Below are 21992 nucleotides of genomic sequence, written 5' to 3'. Positions count from 1 at the left end.
TTTGTTGTCCCAGATGTGGACTCAGTTTTCACCTCCCATTCATGATTCCTCCCCCATGTTTCTCACAGTGGTCCTGATTCCCCCAGAGATAACCCATTCCTCGATACCAATCCTGAACTAGTACATCTGAAATCAGTCCAAATCAAATTCCCAGAAGATAAAAAAATTCTTTATTTCAATGCTCAGCTCCAGTATTCATATACCCTGGCCTGAAGTGGGGAGAGGAAGAGGTGTAGTTAGTATGTCTTGTCCCCAAGAAGGGGTATATAGCTAAGTCACCCCTCACTCCCAGCACAGACCCTCAGAAGCCCCAGATCCTGAGCTCCAGATATCAGGACATAAGGGTAGGCTCACCAATCTCCAAAAAAGCTCAAAGAGCTTGCTCCTAGGAAGGCAAGCCTTCTGCTCTATTGTTTCCTGCACACTCTTAGGACACAAAGCCCTTCTCTCTGGCCAGGCATCTGTTGGTGAACCCCAGGAGAATGTATCCATCTCTTCCTCTGCAGCAGCTATACTAGGTCTCTGAAACCCCATTTTGGAGCACCCCTGAGATCAGTTTCTGGAGGTACTGCTGACGCAGAGGGGGCAACTGGGGATACAGCTCAAAACCCTCTGGAAGGGCAGAATTAGGAAGTTTATAGTGGAGAAGGTGCTGCCGAAGACCCTGCAGAGAAGGAAGAAACTTTATGAAGTGGGTAGTGAGATCCTGTTGAGATCTCTGTTCCCCAAGACCCTCCATTCTCCCACCCTCCAAGATGTGCCCCACCCTACCTCATCTGCCAGCAGCCAAGTTTTCTGCAGCATGCTCCTGCGGGCAGCCTTTACCTCATCCTAGAGGCAGAAGAGGGAGAGGTGGCACCAGGCCACAGGCCTATCACTTGCCTGGCCTGGACCTCACCTCCTCCCCAGCTGGCTCAGTTCAACTGCAGGTTCCTTCCCTCCCTCTGGAGATGGGGACGTAACTTACCAAGCTCTTTGGGTCCTGGCAGAAGATGAAGCTGTTGACATGAGCCACGGCCACAGCATAGAGCACAGGGCACCAGTGTGATTGGAGCACACCAGTAACCAGAGCCCGGAAGTAGAGCTGAAGGAGGGCCAGGTTGTCTTCAGGAGGCGCTGTGTAGCTCTCCAGGGACACAGGCAACTGTGACAGGGGAAATGAGACAAGCTGAGGGTCAGGGTGGAATGTGTATCACTGGACAACAGGGTGGATGGTTGATGGTCACATGAAACAAATCACGAGGGCAGAGATCCAGTCCTAGACAGACATCCATCCCTCTGTATCACAAGGATCAAGGTTAAAGACTAAAGAGCTCAAAAGCAGCGGAAACTGGGAAACTGAGAAGCAGCTGTGAATTTCTACTGCTACTACTACTTGCTTAATCTACTTAAAACTTTCAAAATGTCATGTTCAGCTGCTCAATTCTATTAGCAAACCTTTCAAAAGTTAATGTTCTTTGGAATAGTAATTGTTTCTAAAAAAATTATTCTTAATTCTATGCAGAAATGATTATGAGTTTATGTCCAATGGTGTTTATCACAGTGTTACTTAAAATAGCAAAAAATCAGAAACAACTTTCATGCCCACTAAGGGGTTCTGATAAAATAAACTGGGACGCACTTGCACGATGGATTATGATATAATAATAAAAATGTTGATTTCTTAGATTATTTAATGATGTGAGAAATGCTTACTACCTAACATTCAATGAAGAAAACATTATGCAGTGATCCTAATTTTATAAAAATATATATGTACAGGGACTTCCCTGGTGATCCAGTGGTTAGGACTTGCACTCCCAATGCAGTGGGCTTGATCTCTGGTCAGGGAACTAAGATCCCACATGCTGCGAGGTGCAGCCAAAAAAAAAAGACTGAAAAAAGGTAAATCAAAATAATTACTACTGGGCAGTGGGATTATGGATAACTGTAAAGTTCTTTTTTTCCCTTAATCTATTCTTTTTCTGGCCACACCACGCGGCATGTGGGATCTTAGTTCCCTGACCAGGGATTGAACCCGGGCCCTTGGCAGTGAGAGCATGGAGTCCTAACCTCTGGACCCCCAGGGAATTTCCTGTAATGTTCTTTTTAATTCTTAAAACTATTTTATATTTTCTTTTTATTTTTTTATACAAAATATACATTTATGTCTTACATACATATATTAAAATGTTTGTATTTCAAGCTTACCAAAATAAGTTATAATGAAAATAAAAAAACAAATCTTAAAAAAATTAGTAACTCTTTACAGCTTACAAGTTTAACTCCTTAACCTGTTATCTGAGGCCCTCTAAGACTTTATTAGCTTTGTTTCCAACAAGTTCCCAAGCTGGTATCTGTCATAGACTCCTTCCTCTTCCCATCCTGTCAATTCCTTCCTGCCTCTGAGCTTTTGCTTATGCTGTTCCACTAGGCACATTCTATCTTTCTCCTTAACAATCCAAATTCTACCCAATTTTCCATGCCCAGATCAATCCCCACTTCTTCCACAAAGGCTTCTCCTTGTGGGAAGCCCACTTTGATCTTTCCCTTCTCTGAATCCTGACTTAACACCTAGAATCTGAATACCTGAGAACTATGTTGGTTTTAGTACATCTCTTATCTAGACTGTAGCACCTCATGAGCAAGCAGCCGTGCCTTTTTAATAATAACGAACACCTACTGTACGCCAGACACCACAGTAAACCCTTTTCATGTATTCTCTTAATCTCCTCAAAGCCTCCAAGAGGTAAGATAAGGAACCTGAGGTCCACCAAGGCTCCCCGCGGCTCAGGACTGCCTCCAAGGCCCAGGACAGGATGCCCATGGTGGGCCCTGCTGGGCTGAGAAAGTACCTGGGTCAGAGGCAGGCCCAGAGCTCGCAAGGCTCCCACGTGCTCCCCAAAGAGGGCAAGGCGCAAGGTGACGCTGAACCGACGCTGCAGGGGGAGGAGAACCAGGGCCCCAAAGAGGTGGTCCCCAAAAGACACAGCCTCAAAATGCTCCAGGAAGTTGGCATAGAGATCCGGGAAAGACGTCAGGCCAGGAAGTGGGCAATCCAGGTTGAGGTTTGGTAGGACTTCAGGCTGGCAGAGCCGGGCCACGAGGGCTGCCACCAGACGTTGTATTGGGGTCTCCCGGAACAATTCACTGTCCACCAAGAACACACACATGAGCCGTGCCAGGCGGGCAGCAGGAGGCACAGCCCGGAGGGCCTGGGGGCGCCAGCTCTCCAGGACTAGCACCCACTGCAGGGCCCGCATGGCTGTGCCCACAGTGTCAGCAGGAGGAAGCCCCGAGGGGCTGTCTGAGGCCCGGTGGTAGAGTTGAATCAATGGCAGGAAAGGCCAGTCAGTGGGCAGCAGAGGCTCCTTAGCCACAGGGAGCAGCAGGGCTGGGACTCGCTGGAGCTCCCCTCGGTGCAAGGCTTGAGAGGCTAGCAGGCTGGCTCGGGCCAGTGAGCAGTGGGTCAGGTAGCAGCTGCGGATGCTGGGGAGGTCCTGGCAGGCCTGAGCTAGTAGAGTCCCTCGCCCACACCCAAGGTCCCCGCCGCTCCCTAAGGACAGCCGGTCAGAGAAGTCGGCTGCCTCCGGACCCCCTGATGCTCTTTCCCTGTAACAGAACCCAAAAGCCAAAAATGAGGGCTAGAACCCACAAGGCCATGCCAGCTCTCCAGGGTTTCCCAGAGGCTCCTAGGTCCAATCCCGCTCCTCCCTGTTCCCCTAATAACCTTCCATGTAGTGTGTATAGCAGTTAAGAGGATGGGCACTAGAGCCAGTTACCTAGGTGCAAGTTTACAGAACTTCTCTGTGCCTCAGTTTCCTCAGAGTAAAGTGGGGATAATAATGATAATAATACACACTCTCATGGTACAGGTAAAACAATTAAAATAGAGACAAACGGTTAAGGGAATACCGGACAAGGAGTAAGCACTGGGTAACACTTAGCTATTATAAGCGTACAGCTAGTTTAGAACCATTTTTCAGCCATACAGTCACAGAAGTCTCATAATAATACTCTAGCATATTATCCTCATCCTCACTTTACTAATGAGGAAATGGAAACTCAGACAGGTTAAGCGTAATCCATGGAAGAAAGAGAAAGAAACCCAGGTCTCCTGGCCCCAAATTCAGGGCTGCTCTGTCAACCACCACAGCAGCCTCTCAAAGCGCTCAGTTGATGCCACCAACCCTGGACTTACGGGAGGAACTCCAGCCGGAACACACAGCTCAGCAGTAGCTCATGGGCGAGGTGCTCGCTTCCGGGCAGCAGCCGGCTCAGCAGGGCCAAGGCCATGCCGTGATAGAGGGCAGCACTGGTGGCTGACACTGGCTGGAGTGTTGCCTGTGGACAGAAAAGGGGGGAAGGGGGAGGAGTAGGCAGAGGCGGTGAGGGGGGACAAAGCAAAGAGAAGTGAGGAAGAGAATATATGCTGATGGGCACAGGGCCTGGGCATGTCTGCAGGCAAGTAGAACTGCACGGCTTGCCAGAAGCAGCACAAGCTCCAGAGAAGCAGGATGGGGATAATGCGGGGGCGGGGACAGAGGGATGGGGCTTGGGGGCACCCACCGCTCTCTGGGCCAGGGTGAGTGCCAGGTGCTGCAGGTGGTACTCATGGCGCAGGGCCCACGCGGAGAAGGGTGTGAGGTGTGGAGCAGCCACAGGAGCCACACACTGGAGGAAGTAGTTCTGCAGTCCTGGGGCAGCCAATACGGCAGCCAGCTGAGGAAAGCAAGCTTCAGATTCACAAGGTGACTTTGATGCCCTCTAGGGCTCCCCAGCTGCCCCTTCCCCAGCTAAACTCAGAGAAATGGGTGCTGGCAGAAGAGGCCTCTCTTCCCCAAGGGGCGCCCTTCCCCTTTCTGACTCCTGCCATCTTGGTCCCCTGCCCCCCTAACCAGGCGCCCAGCGCTCACCTGGCCACACAGCCCCTTGTGGATCCAGCCCAGGGTGTTGAAAAGAGAGAGGAGGGCCGTGAGGAATGGGAAGGGGGAGGCTGAGCCAGCCAGACTAAGAGGAGGGTGGCCTCCTGCACAGCCCAGTGACACGAGGCTGGGGAGAGCTTCAGGGGCCGGAGCACAGGACTGTGGGTTGCAGAGAGGGGAGCAGCACCTGGAAGCAGAATGGAGACACTGAGGGGGGCTCTGGCCTGATATGTGCCGGGCTGGAAACAGCTGCTTGGTCTGCGACCAAGGCTAGCGGAAACGTGGCCGTGCAGACAGTGCCCACGTTCCCTGGAGCCCCCAGTCGCTACCTGCTAGGGATTCAGGTTTCCCTCAGGCTGGGGGGTTCCACCTGGGATGGACCAGGGAGCCAGGCGTAGGAGCCCCACAAGGAGCGAAACTGCCGCCTCCCCGCCCCACCCCCGGCTCCACAACCGCACACAGTACACACCCCAGCGAATCCCACAGTCTGCCCAGAGCGGGCTGGCTCAGCAGGGGCAGCAGCAGCTCCTCCGACAGGCGCTCCGTGTCCTGAAGCCAATCCCCTGGGCACAAGCCTGGCTGGAAGACCAAGACACTCACTGAGCTGATGGCCCAGGACCCCCATTCTCCTGGACCCCGTGTACCCAGGCCAAGCCCATGATTCCGAGTGGCCAAGAGTCAGTGTTTAGAGGCTTCTGCCTTCTGCCCCTTCTAGAGGCAGAGGAGACCCTGAGGTTGCCCTGGCACCCACTGTCTAGGGTCTTGAGAGAGCATAAAGGCTCCAGGGAGGCCAAGCTGCTGTTTGGGGTTCTACGGTCCCTACCAACATGACTCCTTGGAAGCTCCACTGGACATGGAGGTGGAAAGAGGAAGAAAGGTAGGAGGGAAAAGGTGGAAATGGGGAGGCAGGTACGGAGAGGTGGAGACAGAGGGAGAACGAGGGTGGAATGCTAAGATGAAGGCAGGGCACCCAGGGCAGCGTGGAAGGCAGGCAGGCAACACTCACCTGCTGGCTCCAGGCCTGGTAGTAAGCGTCCAGGAAGAGCAGGCAGGCAGTGGGCACTGGGCCAAGGGCACTCCACGTCTCAGGTGTGGGCAGCAACTTCAAGGTCTGTCTTAGACAAGGCTCCACGAGAGGCTGGAGCCCAGACACCTGCGTCCAAGTGATTGAGGAAGGAGTGGACGACACACTGGCCTCAGCAGAGTCACTATAGGAGAGCCACAAGGGGCCACCGTGAGGATCTGGCTGCCTGGACTCCCCTCGAAGCTCTGGCCGCCCTCTCCCTGTGGAGGAGCACTCCCACCAGTCCCAGAGCTCCCGACAGGATGTCACCGCCAGCGGCTCAGGGCTACAGCCTACCTTCTGGGCTCAGGGGTGGTGCTACCGGCGGCTAGGGTCAGCTGGGTGAGGACGGTGAGCAGTGAGGCTGCCCTCTGCAGAGCCAGGGGCTGCGGGGAGGGGCTGCTGAGCTCCTTCGGCACAGCCTGCAAGGCTCGAATCAGCACAGGGTACAGCTCCCTGGTGAGTGGGGAGAAGGACCGCCCTTCAGTGTGAGAAGGGAGATGGAAACAGAAGACACAAAGCAAGGCCCGGCCCCGGGCATCTGCAGTCTGGCTGAGGAGGAGCAGGAGGGAGGCCCAGGGCTGCGGACTCTGGGAAGGTTTCAAGAAGGAAGGCTGGGGGCTGAAGGGAAGGAGGTAGCCCCTCAAGGCTTCCACCACAAGAGGGAATTTAAATCTGATTTCACCAAGATACCAAGCTGGGGTGCACAGAATGTGGTTAACCCAGCTTTGTTCCACTCTCCCCCGGCTAGTCCTGACTCCCAAATTTTCTTCCTTTCTCCAAGAATCACCTCTTTCTCATACTCAGCCTCCCTCCGAGCTTGAACCTTGATCAAGGCCAGAGTGCAGAGCTGGAGAGGTCTGTGAGGGAGCCTACCCTTGTCTCTCCTCACCTGTAAAGGTCACCACCCTGGCCGTAGGAGGCTGCCACGGCCCACAGACGGAAGGCCTCAGTGCTCAGTGTCTCGGCTTCCTCTGGGGGCAAGGCCAGATCCTGGGGAGCCTCAGCTATAAAGCGGCACAGGCGACTCCGGAGATCAAAGCCACTCAGCTGGGGTTGGGCAGAGAGTCTGGGGATCAGGATCAGCTGGGAGCCTGAAGTTCCAGGGCTCAGGTTCTCTCACTACAGAGACTGGCTCAACTCACCCCTGTTGAGGCCCCTCTGGTGCCAGAGGGTCATGGTTCTGGGCTAGGGTGAAACTATCCCATCCATCCCTCCCTTCCTCTCCTTCCATCCTTCTTTTTAGCAAGCACTTGCTAGGCACCTTGGCTATGCCTATTTGTATGTGGCCCTTCTGGCCTGGGTCCAGGGAACAGGGAACCTTCCCTTCCCTTCCCATCATGAGAGCAGAGCAGGCCTACAGGATACGCTAGGCTCCAGGTGACTAGGTTCCTGCCTGGGGGTTTCTGTTCTATTTCTAGGCAACTGGAACAGATACGAAGAGAAAGATGGCATGACTGGGCCACCCAGAGTGCAGGGGCTATGCTTAGCCCCCAGCCCAGCCCTGTCTCAAGCCGCCATCCCTTGCCCTGTGTTCTGCTTACCAGCCGGGCAGCAATATTCCTACCAGCCGAGGCCAGGACACGAAGAAGTTTCATGGCAGAAGCACAGGGCACTCTGTGTAGACTGAGGGTAGGCCTCACCCCCATAGGGGACCAGCTGGTGGGCAGGAACTCTCGAATCACAGTCTCTATCAGCCGAGGGCACTCCAGGACCTGTGCAGGCCAGGACGAAAAGGGAGGTAAGGAGGCTGAGGGTCAAGACCAGGCCTGGCTAGGCTCTTTGCCCAGTCCCTGCCTCCTTCTCTTTCTCACCCTTGTGGCTGACTCCAGGGAATGCCGGGCCAGGCGGATGAGCACAGCCAGGATGTCAAGGACCGCAGAAGGTCCTGGGCAGGTCACCTCCAGCAAGTAGCGTAGCCGAGGCAGCAGGTTGGTAGCCAGGAGCCCCTGAGGATCAGAGACACAAACCCACTACCAAATGCAACTGGACCCTAGGCCTTGATGACCCCTCCTGCCCAACATGTGCTGGCCCCGGAGGTCATGGGACAAGTGCAGCTGCCCCAGCACTTTTACCTTGATGACATCATGTCGGGCCAGGTCAGATGGAGGCCGGTTTCCTTCCTCCGGGCTCTTCCTTTTTGCCTTTTCTGCTGGGGGCTCTTCATCCTCATCCTCGTCCTCCTTGTCCTCCTGGCTGGGCATCAGAGGGAACACCAAAGCTCCATGGTACCAAGAGAAGGTGCTATCGAGGAGCTCCTGCCAGAGGAAAGAGTGTGAAGGTGGGAAGAGGAAGAAGGCATCAGGCCAGAAAGCGGGTCCAGAAGTAGAGGGCAAAAGCCACGCACAAAGGACAGAGAGGCAAGGCTCCTAGGCTTTAGGGCCTTTAGAAGATAGTGACACAGCCACCCCATTCTGTGCTCTGCCTGGCAAAGCATCATCAACGAGGGCAGCCCCAGCAGGAGGCGTAGGGACCCTAATGCCTTGAAGCCTCATTCCTATGCCTGTTGTACCTCATCTCCAGGAGCCACCAGCAGAGCCCGAAGAGCCCGGATAGCAGCTGCGATGACCCCATCCACTCTGTCATCCAGAGAGAAGCGCAGCAGGAAGAGGAAACCAGCATCCAAAAGGAGGCGCAAGACACTGCCCACTAGCCGGTCCCCAAACTCGCCAGCCTGGGCCTTGAGGGCAGGAGGATAAAACCTTGCTGAATACGCTGAAGTTACAGTCTCTGTCCTAAACCCTTTACTTGTCCAGCTAGGACCCTGGGTTTATCCTGTTCTCAGTGTGACCCACACACAGCTGGTGTATGGGCCAGTGAGTCAGAGTGAAACAGGCAGGAGGTGGGAAAGTCTAAGGGGAGGGGGGCGGGCAGGATGAGGCCAACAGTCCACTCACCCTGGCGATGACCTGGGCCAACACATGCAGCGCTAGTGCTCTCTGCTGGGACACCTGGCTGCGTGTCAGGTGGAACAGCTCCTGAAGGGAGTACCCTGCTCTCTGGAACAGGGACAAGAAGTCAGAAGGAGCCAAGACACAGGGCAGCACCCACCAACAAATACGTGGCAACCACTATCTGCCATGCACTGAGTCAGGTGCCAAGGTGAAGACAAAGAAAAGTAAGTGATGTCTCTTGCCTCTGCGCTCCGTGGACCCTCAAACTGGTAAAGAAAATAAGACTGGCGTACAAGTAACCATAGCATAAGGCAGTTTGGGAGGAATGTAGTAATCGGTGTTTAATTTGCAACCAGAGAACAGGAGACAGAGAGAAGGGGCACCTGGAAAAGTGCTGTGGTCTCAGTGGGTGGGTAGAGCTCTGATGGCCTGGCATGGAGCAGAGGGGAAAGGCGTTCCCTGGAGTGGGCTTCAGGAACTGAGCCCTGGAGGTCCTTGAGCACAGCGGGTACGTGGGGAGGAGGCAACAGAATGTGCAGCAGAAGTGAGGGACACAGAGCTGTGGGGTCAGCAGGGACAGATGGTGGAAGGCTGTTCTGTCATGCTGAGGAGCCAAGACCTTATTCTGGGAGAATTCCCTGAGCGAGGAAACTTTCTGAGGCAAGGGACAGCCTGAGCTGGGCCAGGGGAAATCACTACGGCAGACCCGTTGGGGAGCAAGCGAACGGCAAGACGGAGTGAGTGGAACATGGTGACTGAACAGACCAGAGGGATCAAGGCTCTGATCGAGGAAGCACTATAGGGAGGTGACAAACAGAATTGGCAAGTTCTGGCGACTGACTGGAATGTGAGGGAACAAGGAGAAAGATTTCAAGCCTAAGAACTGAAAGGACAGGGACTTCCCTGGTGGTCCAATGGTTAAGACTCTGCGCTCCCAATGCAGGGGGCCCGGGTTCGATCCCTGGTCAGGGAACTAGATCCCCCATGCGGCAATGAAGATCCCACATGCCACAAGGAAGACCGGTGTAGCCAAACAAATAAACTAATAAATAAATATTAAAAAAAAAAACCTGAAAAGACAGTAAGGCCGTGAACTGGAATAGGGTGCACAGAAGGGCCAAGGCAGCTGAGCAGCAGTCCTTCTCCACATGGTTGTTAAAAGCACTTGCTGAGAGCTGCCCAGTACTCCCTGGACCCCACGCCTCACCTCCGCCTCCTCTCCATGGTGGTGTAGGCCCAGATGGGTGGGAAGGTCCACGCTGGGGGCCAGCAGCTCTCCCTGAAGACTGAATCGGGCCTGCATCCTCTAATGGGTACAGAAAGAGAACTATGGGCTGGGGGCACCAGCAACTTCCCCACAGCCATTCCTCACCTGTAATCCCAGGCCTCTCAGGATGTAGGGCCTGACTCTACCTCTGACCAGAAGTGGGGCTCCTCTGGCCTTAGAGACCAGGCAGGAAGAGGGGGGTGAGCACTAGGAGAGATGTTTCTCCAGCTTGGGGGAAGAGAAAAGCCTAAGTTCTGGGTGCAAGACAGCAGCCCCACTCACTGCCACCCCACCTTGCCCTTGTAGGCCAGCTGGCTCTCCTCACCTCCTGAGTCTGCTGCCGTCGGAGTGGAGGCAGGTCTCGGGTCCAATGGAGCTTCTCCAGCTCAACGGTGTCCATGTGCAGCCATTCTTTCTGGGGAGTCACGGGCAGTGCCAGAGCTGGGGAGATGGAAGCAGAGTAGTATTCCCTAAAGGGCTCAGCTCACTGATCCACTGGGGTCCCAGGCATCATCCAGAAGCTGCCACATCCACCTCTGCCCAAGGGTCTGGCAGCCTCTGCCTAGAGCTCTGACTAATGGCACAGCCCAGGGGCTGGAATGCCTGATATGGCAGAACACACCCCGTCCTGGGCTCTAGCCCCTTTCTGACCCCAAAGATTTGTTGGGAGAGGAAAGAGGAAGCGGAGAAGATAAGGAAGAGAAGAGAGAGGAAGCAGAGGAGGAAGGCAGGACCACATACAGCAGGGAAACCATAGTTCTCTACTCTCTAGTACCGACCTTCTAAAGGAGCAGGGGAGTGGAGACAATGAGGAGGGGGCAGCTATACTTCAGCAGAGCAAGATACAGAAACACACAGCTGCAATATCCTCCTCCTTCCTCACCCCCCCCACCCCCATCCAACCTGCTCAACTGGCCTAGAGTTCATCCAGGGGCAGGAGGTTCCTGGCTCTCCTAATTCAATTCTTCTTTTGTTAATCACTAATAAAATCATCCAGTTCCTGGAAGATGAGTGCTCCCACTGGCCTCTCTGCTTCAGGTCTGGCATGTTCACAAGACCTGCGTCAGACCCTTCCTCTCCCACCACCCTGCCATTATCCTCCCAACACTGAGAGCAGAGGCAGAAAGAACTGTGGGATGGATGGAGCCAGAGCTGGGGCAGCTACTGCAAAGGCAGGGGGCAGATGGTCTGGAGGGGGAGGGGGCCATTCAGCCATCATATTGTGCTGTTTCTTACCAGGGAAGGGGGAGAAGGAGCAGTAACAGGACAGGAAAACAGGAAGCACATGCAGGAAGAATATATGCATCAGCAAATGAAGACTGATTTCAAGCCAATAATGAAGATTAACGTTAGATGTTCAAGGGCAGAGAAGATTCCCTCTCTTCCCATCTGCCAGGCCTAGGAGAAGGAATACTTTCCTCTACTTTGATTCCCCAGAAGTCCCCTCCTCCTCCAAACCTGGGGCTCCTGGCTCCAGCTTATCTTCCTGCCTGGGCTCACTGGCAGAAGTTGGCATGATGGGCTCCTCTCCAGTGACCTCAGCAGAGCGACCTCCTGGCCTCTGCTCCCCCGTGGCCTTCTCTTCTGCCTGCTCACAGGTGCGGCTGTGAGATCTCAAGAAGGCAACCAAGCTGGGATCTAGAAGAGAGCATAGAGGGGAGAATGGGTGGGGGCAGATCCTCCCCAGCCTCCATACACCTGAAATCTGCTTAATACTGCCTGTCTGTGGGCGCCAAGGCCAAGACAAGCCACTTCCCAGCCCTGGCCTAAGCCCTGGGGCTCTCTTGTAGCCTCGATGACCCATATCTGTCACTGGGACCTGCCTGCCCACCTATCCCTCCACTCTTCACAGTCCCCTGGTCCAGGCCAGTCTGCCCATCCCTGTGCTTGGCTTCAGGTCAGAGGCCCAAAGTAAGTGGCTGTGGAATAAATGAATCAATGTTGACAAGGGCCAAAAAGAAGGCATTTAGGGGAATAGTTTCTCACTTTCAACTATTTTATTTATTTATTTATGCACAAATATTCACTAAAAACCTAATATATGGGGACTTCCCTGGTGGTGCAGTGGTTAAAACTCTACCTGCCAATGCAGGGGACACAGTTTCAAGCCCTGGTCTGGGAAGATCCCACATGCCGCGGTGCAACTAAGCCTGTGTGCCACAACTACTGAGCCTGCGCTCTAGAGCCCACAAGCCACAACTACTGAGCCCGTGTGCCACAACTACTGAAACCTGCGTGCCTAGCGCCCATGCTCTGCAACAAGAGAAGCCGCTGCAATAAGAAGCCCGCGCACCACAACAAAGAGTGGTGCCCCAACTTGCTGCAACTAGAGAAAGCCCGTGTGCAACAATGAAGACCCAGAGCAGCAAAAAAAAAAAAAGAAAACAAAACTAATATATGGTATGCTCTATATAAGTGCTAGATACATAGTTTGGAACAGATTGACTTGGCACTATTGTTTTGGTGAACAGAAACTAGGAGGGAGGTGTAGTATAGCACAGCATCACATAATAGAGTACCCTGTAGTTGTACTAGAGTACAGCCAAAATAGTGTATACTACACTACAGTAGTACAGTATACATGGTATAATGGTTAAGAACACAGCCCATGAGACCAGGTAGAACTGGGTTTATATCTCATTGGTGTTCATTAACAGGATGTGGTACCAGGCTGTGTGACCTGAGGGAGAATTTCTTAGTTTTGAGCCTCAGTTTTTTTTGTTTTTATCTTTTCATAAATAAATGAGGTTAGTACCTCCGACCTCACAGGAACAGTTTGAGGACAAAATGAAATGTGTTAAAGTACTCTGCCTGGCACTCACAGTGAGCCTTCCTCAATAAATGACAGTCCCTTCCTAGCCCGGTCTTGGCAGGAAAGGCTGGTACCCGTACCAAGCTGAGCCAGTAACCGCTGCTGTTCCTGCAGGATCTCCTCTGGAGCCATGGCTTGCAGTCTCGCTACGTTCTCTTCATGGATGGTCTGGGCTTCCTGCTCAGCCTCCTGGCTTTTGAGCCCCTTCCCTGTAACCAGATGGGGTCCCTGGAAGCTGTAGCTGTTCCATGGAAGCTGGCTGCCCTGCTCCCTAGGTGTGAGTGCCTCACAGGTTGCAGCACCTGGAAGAAGGATACGATCAGTTTCATTGCCTCACCCCAACTGGGCCTTCTGTCCCTCTTCTCTAATCCCATTAGCTCTGGAGACAGATGGAAGCCCCAGAGTTTTCCCAGGCAAAGAGTGGAGACCCCCCTGGGTTTGGCACAAGACTCCAGGGCATCCTGGGGCTGGGTTGGGGTGATGACCTCTCTACTCATTTTTCCCCTTGGACTTAGAAGTTTCCCTCAGAAACATCCCACTTTCTGACTCTTCTCTTGGATGTCTAGGCAGCCGTCTGCCTCCAGGGGCCTGCCCCCAGCTCTTCTGCTAGTAATTTGCACCATTAAAAGAATCTTGGCCTACGTCTTTATTTTACAGTCTCTACCAGACACTTCTATCCCCTTCCTTTCTCCTACAGTCAAGTAACGCCCTGCCTTCTCCCTGCACCTAAGACCCAGATGTGGACCCAAGCTGCCCAAACTCAATAGTCTAAGTGGAGATATCAGATGGCTCCTCTTTAGATGGCCCAAATGCACTTCAGATTTGAGGCAGGGAAGATGTATATCCAAAGATGACTCTACAAATGTGTATTACAAAAAGGCTGAGCCCAAACCTCTTCAAACCCTGCTCACCCTCTGGTGGGTGCAAGGTAGATGCAACTTCTCCAACTGGTGCGACCTTGGCTTCAGATGCTCTCCTTGCTGCAATCTCCTGGGCAAAGATACTTCTCTTACCAGATGTTGCTGGCTTCCCCTATGGGGCAAAAAGAAAACCCAGGTGACTGATGCTCATTACCCCATTCTCTTCTCAACCTCTTTATACCAAGGTCGCTGGAACAAAGAAAGATACAAGAGACTTGCTTAATCTCCAAGGGTCACAACCCTAGTCCTCAGAGAAAGCGGGGCTCTACAGAAGCATAGGTTTTGAAGTCTGACAGACTTGGGTTGGATTTCTGGCTCTTCTATCTATTAGATGTGTGGTGTTGCAAAAGTTATCAGTTTCCTTATCTGAAAAATAGAGATAATGATACCTATATTACATGGCTGTTATAAGGATCAAATGAAGTAATGCATATAAAGTGCTTAGTGTGGTGCTGTTTTAACAATGGAATTGCTTATCATTATTAAGATTATCTACCTGGGGAATATGTACTATGATGCTCACAAGACTGTCCTCCCCTAAACACCATGTGAGGTCACAGCTGCCTACCTGTCTCCCCTGTGAGCGATGGAATACAGGAGGGAAAGCAACGCCACAGGGCACAGGCAGATTCACAGCCACTGAACTTGTATCTCGTTCCTGCAGCAACAAAGTACAAAGCAGTGAAGATACAGAGATTTCCCCAGGCTGGACTCTATCCTACTAGCCTCAGTTCTATATGACTAGAACCTCACCCTAAGGAGTCATGAACCCATCTTGCTTCTTAAGTCATAGTGATTCTAAACCAGCCCCCAACCTGACTGCACGGGGATAAAGTCCCATCTTTCTGAATCACTCTCTGCTCAATAAGGCTCACCACCCACACGCAACATCCTTTCTGCCCTTGGATGCCTTGCCCCACTCAACCAGGGTGAGACGCACAATAATCTTAGTCAAGACAGCAGTGATGTGCTTATCATGCCTGTTCAGCCTCTCTTCAGGGTTCTCATGTTCAGGCAGGGGATGGCCGGGGCTGGGCCTGGCTCTCTTTGGGGGAGCAGGAACCAAAGCTGGGGGCAAATCTGGGAGATCTGAGAAAGAAAAAAACCCAGATGTGAGGTTACTCATATCTTCCCAGGAAGAGACTGAGGGCTAGGGGAAAGCCAAAGAAAGAAAGGCAGCTGCTGTGCAGCGCTGGCTCAAGCTGTGTCACCTTGGGCAAGGTATTTAACCTCTTTGAGCCTCCGTTTCTTCATATGTAAAATGGGGCTGCAGCAACAGAGGTTACACAGTTCTGAAATAATGATGGGGAATCCAGCCACATCAGGAAGAGGGAGAGACCCTGAAGTTGTACCGCTCTCCTTTTCAACCTCATACCCACAGCCACTCACTGTCCAGCATCACCACATCCCGATGATCCTGCAGTGGAGGCCTGTCCAGGTTAGCATCACCACCACTCCTACTTCCTTTCTTCACCAGTTGTACTGCTGGGGCTGCACCAGCTGCAAGAAACTGACTCTGGAAGCGCAGCAGGTCCACCTCGGACTCCCCTGGCTTTGGTCTCGACAGCATCTTGACACTCCAGCTGCCTCCCTTGTGGGACTCTTTCCAGCACTGCTTCAGTGTAGGGAATTCACTCTCATTCACTCCTAGAAGCAGTAAAGATGTTGGGCCCTCTGCAACTGAACCCTGATTCTCTTTATTTATTTATTTATTTTTTGAAGTACGCGGGCCTCTCACTGTTGTGGCGTCTCCCGTTGCGGAGCACAGGCTCCGGACGCACAGGCTCAGTGGCCATGGCTCACGGGCCCAGCCGCTCCGCGGCATGTGGGATCCTCCCGGACCGGGGCACGAACCCATGTCCCCTGCATCGGCAGGCGTACTCTCAACCACTGCGCCACCAGGGAAGCCCTCTGATTCTCTTTTTTGTGCATCAGAAAAGGCTCCTTTTCCCTGGGTTCGGTGGACTCATTCCTCCCCATTCATACCTTATTGCCATTCCCTCCTTACTTAGCTCTCCCTGATGTCAATAGCCCAGCAACAATATTTACTGCCATCTTAGATTGTTTACAATCTGTGGATGATAAAAACTTTCAAGAACAACCATAGGGGACCTAAGGAAAATGTCATTAGGAGCCAGGCGGATAAATGTGTCATACCGGGGAGTGGTGATTCGGTATCATACTGGTGGGAACATGCCTGGCCGAAAAGTATTCAAATTATTAAAAACCTTGGGCTATAAAAGATCAATATATAAAAATCATTTGTATTTTTATACAGTATTACAGAACAATCAGAAAACGAAATTAAGAAAACAATTCTATTTACAATAGCATCGAAAAGAATAAAATACTTAGGAATAAATTTCACCAAAGCAGTTCAAGACATATTCTGTCGGGCCCCACAACGGCCCCTAGGGCTCTACGGTCGCGGGCGCTCCTGGGCCACCCGCGTCAACAAAGAAAAATCACGGAGTCTTAGCCTATGCTGCCCGCGGATGGAGGGCCGTTCCCAGGATCTCCGCACCGACGAGGCCCCGGCCACTCCTGGCCAGATCAAAGACACTGGGGCAGACTCCGACAAAGAACTGGATACCCTGTACCAGAGCCCTCCGCCGGGATCTCCTGTAGTCCGTCCCGCTAGCCCAGCCACCTACTTGGCCTTGTACCACCTGGACGCCGCCATCTTGCCCAGCTGGGGCCGGGCTTCCGCCGCCACCAGTTCTGAGCTTCCGCCCCGCAGCCCGGCCCCGCCTCTTCAGGTCCTGGCTCCGCCCACTCCTGGGAGGGGTTTGCCCTTTTGGTGTTCAGGAGTCGTGAGCCTGAAGGTATTACGCTTGCCGCGTCCCACCGCAGCGCGGAAGCTCTGGGCGGACACTCTGTACACATACAACACCCGTGACAGAGGCAAAGGGTTCCTCAGACGCCCTTCCGCACTCACCAGCCCGGATTACCACATCCTACACTCCCAAGCTCAGGGACAGCACATAGAAACCTGCATAGACTCGACTATGTGATTATGGGCGAGCAAGAAGATAACCAGGAAAAAGGAAAGGTGAGCCCAAGGAAAGAAACACTGCAGGAATGGTGATAATGAGGAGAGGAGAAAACAGCCTCATTGCCTGCAAGGTGATTCACTTCTTGAGCATCCTGCCTTTGTTCGTGCCAATGTCTCTTTTTCCTTCCATCCCACCCCAGTCTTTTTCTTCCTTTAAGGCCTGGTTGGAATCAGCTCTAAACTTTTGCCAACTGGGCCTACTCACTGAACTTTCCTTGGAATCTTCCATCTGCACCACTTGTGTGCCATGTTGGGAACATACTGCCCACTATCAACTATCTCCAGTTACCTTTTCATAAGTACGTACCCTGTTCCGTTGTATAGACTGTGAGTTCCTTGGGGGCATCAGGCCTTCTTTTTTGCATCTGTAATGCTCAGCACCCAACATATTGCCATGAACATAGGACCTCAGCAAATCATTGCTTGATTGAAGGCTGTCTTAGGGCAGCCAGTATTAGTCCAGGAGTTCTCAGGCTTTAGCAGGCATCAGAAACACCTGGAGGGCTTGTTAAACCAGATTTCTGGGCCTCACCTGAGTTTCTGATAAAGTAGGTCTCCAATAGGACCCAAGAATTTGCATTTCTAACAACTTTCTAAGTATTCTACAGAATCCTTCTTTAGTTCTCTTGGTTTCAAGTGCAGCAGTAAATTTCAGCCACTAGGATTTAGCCAACCTTGGGGGTCCAAATTGTACTGACTGTTCAGAAGTTATGGTGAATGAGGGAGGGAAATTGGATCCAAAAATGCAGGAAGAATGAATGTAGAAAATCACTGTTTGCAACCACTAATCAAACAATCGCTCCAGACAGTAATCATCAATAACTGATAAAGCTATTAGGTAAAAGGTTGATGAGAGCTTAGTATGGATCAGGTGGTCAACTTTTTAACCTACTGATGAATCTTAACATCACTAAAAGTGGGGCCACTGGACATAATGTGCCCCCTGATATGATGCCACTGAAAGTACAAAACATGTTCTAGGAAGCCTTCATGCCAAAAAATTGAAGCTGAATCTAGTCAGGCATCTAGATCTAACTATCATCTCTAACTACATTAAGAGACTATCAATTAAACACGTCATCCTTGTTTGTATCCTGATTCAAACAAACTTATAAAATGATGTTTTTTGAGACTGTTTGGGAAAACTGAACACAAACTGAGTTTTATATGATATTAAGTATTTTTAAAAGATTTTATTGTGTATGGGGAGTTCCCTGGTGGTCTAGCGGTTAGATTTCGGTGCTTTTACTGTCATGGCCCAGATTTAATCCCTGGTTGGGGAACTGAGATCCCGCAAGCCAAGTGGTACGGCCAAATAAATAAATAAAATGTGTTTTTTTAAAAAAATGGGGCTTCCCTGGTGGCACAGTGGTTAAGAATCCGCCTGCGAATGCAGGGGACATGGGTTCGAGCCCTGGTCTGGGAAGATCCCACATGCCGCGGAGCAACAAAGCCTGTGCGCCACAACTACTGAGCCTGCGCTCTGGAGCCCATGAGCCGCGACTACTGAAGCCCACGTGCCTAGAGCCCGCCCATGCTCCGCCAACAAGAGAAGCCACCGCAATGAGAAGCCCACGCACCGCAACAACGAAGAGTAGCCCCCTCTCGCCCCAACTAGAGAAAAGCCCAGGCGCAGCAACGAAGACCCAACGCAGCCAAAAAAAAAAAATGTATTGGGTATGGATGTGGTTCTTTTTGAAAAATAAACTTTATTTTATTTTAAAAATTTATTTATTTTTGGCTGCGTTGGGTCTTCGTTGCTGCGTGTGGGCTTTCTCTAGTTGCGGCAAGTGGGGCTACTCTTCATTGGGGTGCTCGGGCTTCTCACTGCGGTGGCTTCTCTTGTTGCAGAGCACAGGCTCTAGGCCTGCAGGTTTCAGTAGTCGTGGCTCATGGGCTCTAAAGTGCAGGCTCAGTAGTTGTGGTGCATGGGCTTACTTGAAGCAGAATGATGGGTACATTTGGGAGTCATTATACTCTTCTGTCTACTTGTGTGTATGTTTAAAATATTCCATAATAAAAAAGGTTTTAGAAAATAGCCTAAATTGCCATGTTGCTATTAAAGTGGGTCAAAAAGAGCACTACAGACAGCCAGATATGTGGCATTCACACACAGATACATTTTTTTCTCTCAGGGCCATCCCTAGGTGAAATTTTGAAGAGGACAACTGTTTTTCTTCCACACGTTTGGACCCATCTGCTGTTTCAGAAACCCCAAGCTTATTGCTCTCTTCCTACTTCCTAAACGTGCTTTTGGGGAAAAACCTGATCATTTGAAAATGCCCCTTTCAGAGTGTGGTCTTTCCTAGGAACTTACTTTCTGCTTCATCATCAACTGGGCAAGGAGTGACATTGTTTCTGGCTTAGGGATTTCAGGCAAGGGGTGTTTGGCAGGTACAGCAATAGTCCCCAGCACCCCTGACATCACACCTGTAACGTAGTTTTGCTCCAAGCCCCAAAGTCATAGATTCCCTGCATTCTCTAAGGTGATGAGGAACACAGACAGTCTGTGATCTGCCCCATTCCTTAAAGGGAACTTCCCAACTCTTACCTCTTTAACCAGTAGTTGGGAAAGAATATAGCCTTGGTCACAGGGCCAGTGAGACTGCCATGACCCCATAACTCACGTTGGTTCCCCGCCACTCCCTGAGGTGGGGACAGGAGGTGGAGTCCTAACTCTGAGAAAGCTGAAGCAGCTACTTCCTGAGACTGCTGGAAGTTGCCATCAAGGTGTTCTGCTGCTCTGGGCAGGTGGTTCTCATTTCCAGTTTTGTCTTTGTCTTCTCTGGCTCCTTGGCCTCCTTGGACAGTCGTGGATTATAAAAGGCAGAGAGTGGGCAAATACTTATTTCACACGAGTAGGGTGATGCCAAGGCCCAACCTAGCTCCACCCATAATAAGGGGCTGCTGCTGGCCCTTCCTCTCTCCTGGGATAGATCATAACTGGCTCTGCTTCTGTTCTGAGGACAGGAACTCCTAGGACATCTGCTCATACATTAGGTCAAATACATTTCCTGTTGATTCGATTAGTTTCCTTCCAAGCAATGCATTTACAAAAGGAAGGGAGATCTTTGCAGGCATGTATTTGCAAAGGCAGCCAACCTCCTCCAGTCACACACACACATCTTCTCCCCATCCACCCACAAAGCGTCAGTCACATTTAGAGTTTGCACAAATGCACACCCTCCCTCATACATCACAATGCACACCCTCTCACCCACCTACACACCTCTTCTACAAAATCACACCTGCTCTCATACCCTTAAAGTATGTTCCTTTACTGTGCCCAGAGAGAGAGAGAAAGATGGGGGAGATGGGTAAGAAGAGTGGGTTGTGAGGGCTCAGGAAGGCAAGCATGCTGTGTAGGAGCTGGAAAGTCAGAAGACCAGGACCCCACAGTCCTCTTTACCCTGCAAGTAGAAATACTAGGAATCGAGAGGGGTTCAGAAGCAGGGGTAGAGGAGGCAGGCACTCAGGGTGCCAGGCCCCACATGGACAATATGCTGCCCCAGGGTGAGAGTGATGTGCCTCAGCCCTGCAGCTGAGGTAGGAAGTTTGTCAAGGCTGTGAGTGGAGAATGCAGAGGTATTCATGATATGTTCCAGAAGCCCATTTTGCCTGGTAGCAAAGGATGGTCCTTGGGCTGGGATTCTCATCAGAGTTCAGGAAATGGGTTTCAGGGGGAGGGTTGGGGTAAGGGGTGAAAAGGAAGTGAAAGGCTGGGTTTGGACTCTGGGTTCAACACCTTCTAGGAGGGGTCTTCCCAGTGTCAGCCAGAGTCAACAATTTCCTTTCACTGGAAACTTGAAGTCCCCTCCAGAGAGGAGAGGTGGGAGAGAGGACCTTGAGAAATAAGTGCTCAAGTTCAGGGCTGCAGCAACCGCACTGCCGCAGTAGCCATGGCCCCGGTGAATCTGGCTTCAGCCCCAGACTGTTGTCTGCCTGCCCTGATCCGACTCAGCCTGAGCTCAGACACTGTGGATTCTGGAATGGAGCAAGGCTTTTCCTTTAGGAAAGAGTCCTGAAGCTGACCCACAGCGCCCCAGAAAATTGCCTGAGCTCTCAGTGAAATGGAGGCTCAGGCCCCTGCCATCCAACTCTAACAGCGCTTCTCCCTGTGATGCCGCCTGGGGGCACCCCCAGCTGGGCCTGAGGCTGCCGCCCTGCACTGCTACTGTTGTTATCATTAGTATAATTAATAAACAAGCACTGATGGGGCCAAGAGGAAGAAGAGGCAGGCCTCTGCTGCTCAGGAGAATCCCTGAAAAGATCCAATGAGGCTGCAGGGAAGTGGAAGGTGGGTTGGAGGGGGCACTGAGTGGCTTGTCCCTCCTCCCCAACCAGGACTTCTGGGAAGGGCCCTTTGGAGTGTAGGCTCCTGGGGACAGTAAAGGCAAGGGAAAGAGGAGGGGAACATTTGGTAGACTGGATTTGGAACTAGCTCTTTCTCTGCCTGACAGGATGTCTGTGGGCACGGCCATCCCCTTGATTACTGGTTGTGGGGCAGGCCAAGTTCTGAGGCAATTATTCATTCATTTAACAGGCATCTGTCTACTTACTTATGGCGTGCCTACTGTGTGCAAGGTGGTCTACTAATAATAGCTAATGTTTTATTGGATATTGTGAAGACAGCCAACTTTCACACCACATCCTGGGGCATGGAGGCAAAAAGCAGAGGAAGCAACTAGGGAGAATGACAGCCCCAAAAGATATGGGCCATTGGGCTTTGACCTATGTAGTGTAGCAGTGGGGATAGCAGATAAAACCTGAGTATTACCAAGATCTCAGAAAACTCAAGACCCAAGGCCCAAGGTCTTGGAGATAAAGGGGTGGGAAATGGAGTACGAAGATGGGGAATTTGGGCGAAAGGCTCATGAAAGAGGCAGGAAGGTGTGCTAGTATATCCTGTGGCGGGAGCACTGAGTCACGACAATTTCAGGGGGCCTCATGGTTGGGAGTATCTAGGGGATACTTTCTGTGTTGAGAGGAGGGTGCTGGGTTCTGTGATCAGTTTGGACAAAAGTTGGGGTGTGGTAGAGGCTTCTAGCAAGGTTTGGAGGGAAGGATCTGGGGTGTT

The 21992-nt window shown here is 51.8% G+C and overlaps 1 protein-coding gene across 4 annotated transcripts; it reads right to left on the bottom strand.

The window, feature by feature from the left end:
• Positions 1 to 147: 147 nt before the first annotated feature.
• RPAP1 (RNA polymerase II associated protein 1) lies at positions 148 to 16662 on the bottom strand. Of its 4 annotated transcripts, none has more exons than XM_004273970.3 (25): positions 16515 to 16662; positions 15250 to 15507; positions 14801 to 14949; positions 14429 to 14518; positions 13852 to 13972; positions 13021 to 13242; positions 11587 to 11766; positions 10454 to 10569; positions 10069 to 10167; positions 8865 to 8966; positions 8480 to 8647; positions 8043 to 8225; positions 7782 to 7916; positions 7512 to 7682; positions 6860 to 7017; positions 6265 to 6423; positions 5911 to 6112; positions 5374 to 5483; positions 4896 to 5091; positions 4549 to 4701; positions 4181 to 4323; positions 2835 to 3591; positions 968 to 1144; positions 772 to 831; positions 148 to 664 (listed from the first exon to the last, which is right to left on the bottom strand). In XM_004273970.3, the coding sequence occupies exons 2-25, from the start codon at positions 15428 to 15430 to the stop codon at positions 515 to 517; spliced, it is 4182 nt and encodes a 1393-aa protein (XP_004274018.1). In that variant the 5' UTR covers positions 15431 to 15507; positions 16515 to 16662; the 3' UTR covers positions 148 to 514. The 4 variants fall into 4 exon arrangements, with proteins under 4 accessions (XP_004274018.1, XP_049562621.1, XP_033291636.1 ...); XM_049706664.1 differs by lacking the exon at positions 16515 to 16662 and adding an exon at positions 16461 to 16478; XM_033435745.2 differs by lacking the exon at positions 8480 to 8647.
• Between the last annotated feature and the right edge of the window lie 5330 nt (positions 16663 to 21992).

This window comes from Orcinus orca, chromosome 2 (genome assembly GCF_937001465.1).
Source record: "Orcinus orca chromosome 2, mOrcOrc1.1, whole genome shotgun sequence".
NCBI lineage: Eukaryota > Metazoa > Chordata > Mammalia > Artiodactyla > Delphinidae > Orcinus > Orcinus orca.
This window is presented reverse-complemented; position numbering and strand designations above follow the sequence as displayed.

Coding starts and splice junctions, on each gene's coding strand:
- RPAP1 (XM_004273970.3), bottom strand. CDS start 15,430: ATGCTGTCGAGACCAAAGCCAGGGGAGTCCGAGGTGGACCTGCTGCGC. Junction 14,950..15,249: donor GGATGTGGTGATGCTGGACA/GTGAGTGGCTGT, acceptor TTTCTTTCTCAG/ATCTCCCAGATTTGCCCCCA. Junction 13,973..14,428: donor ATCGCTCACAGGGGAGACAG/GTAGGCAGCTGT, acceptor TTTGCCCCATAG/GGGAAGCCAGCAACATCTGG.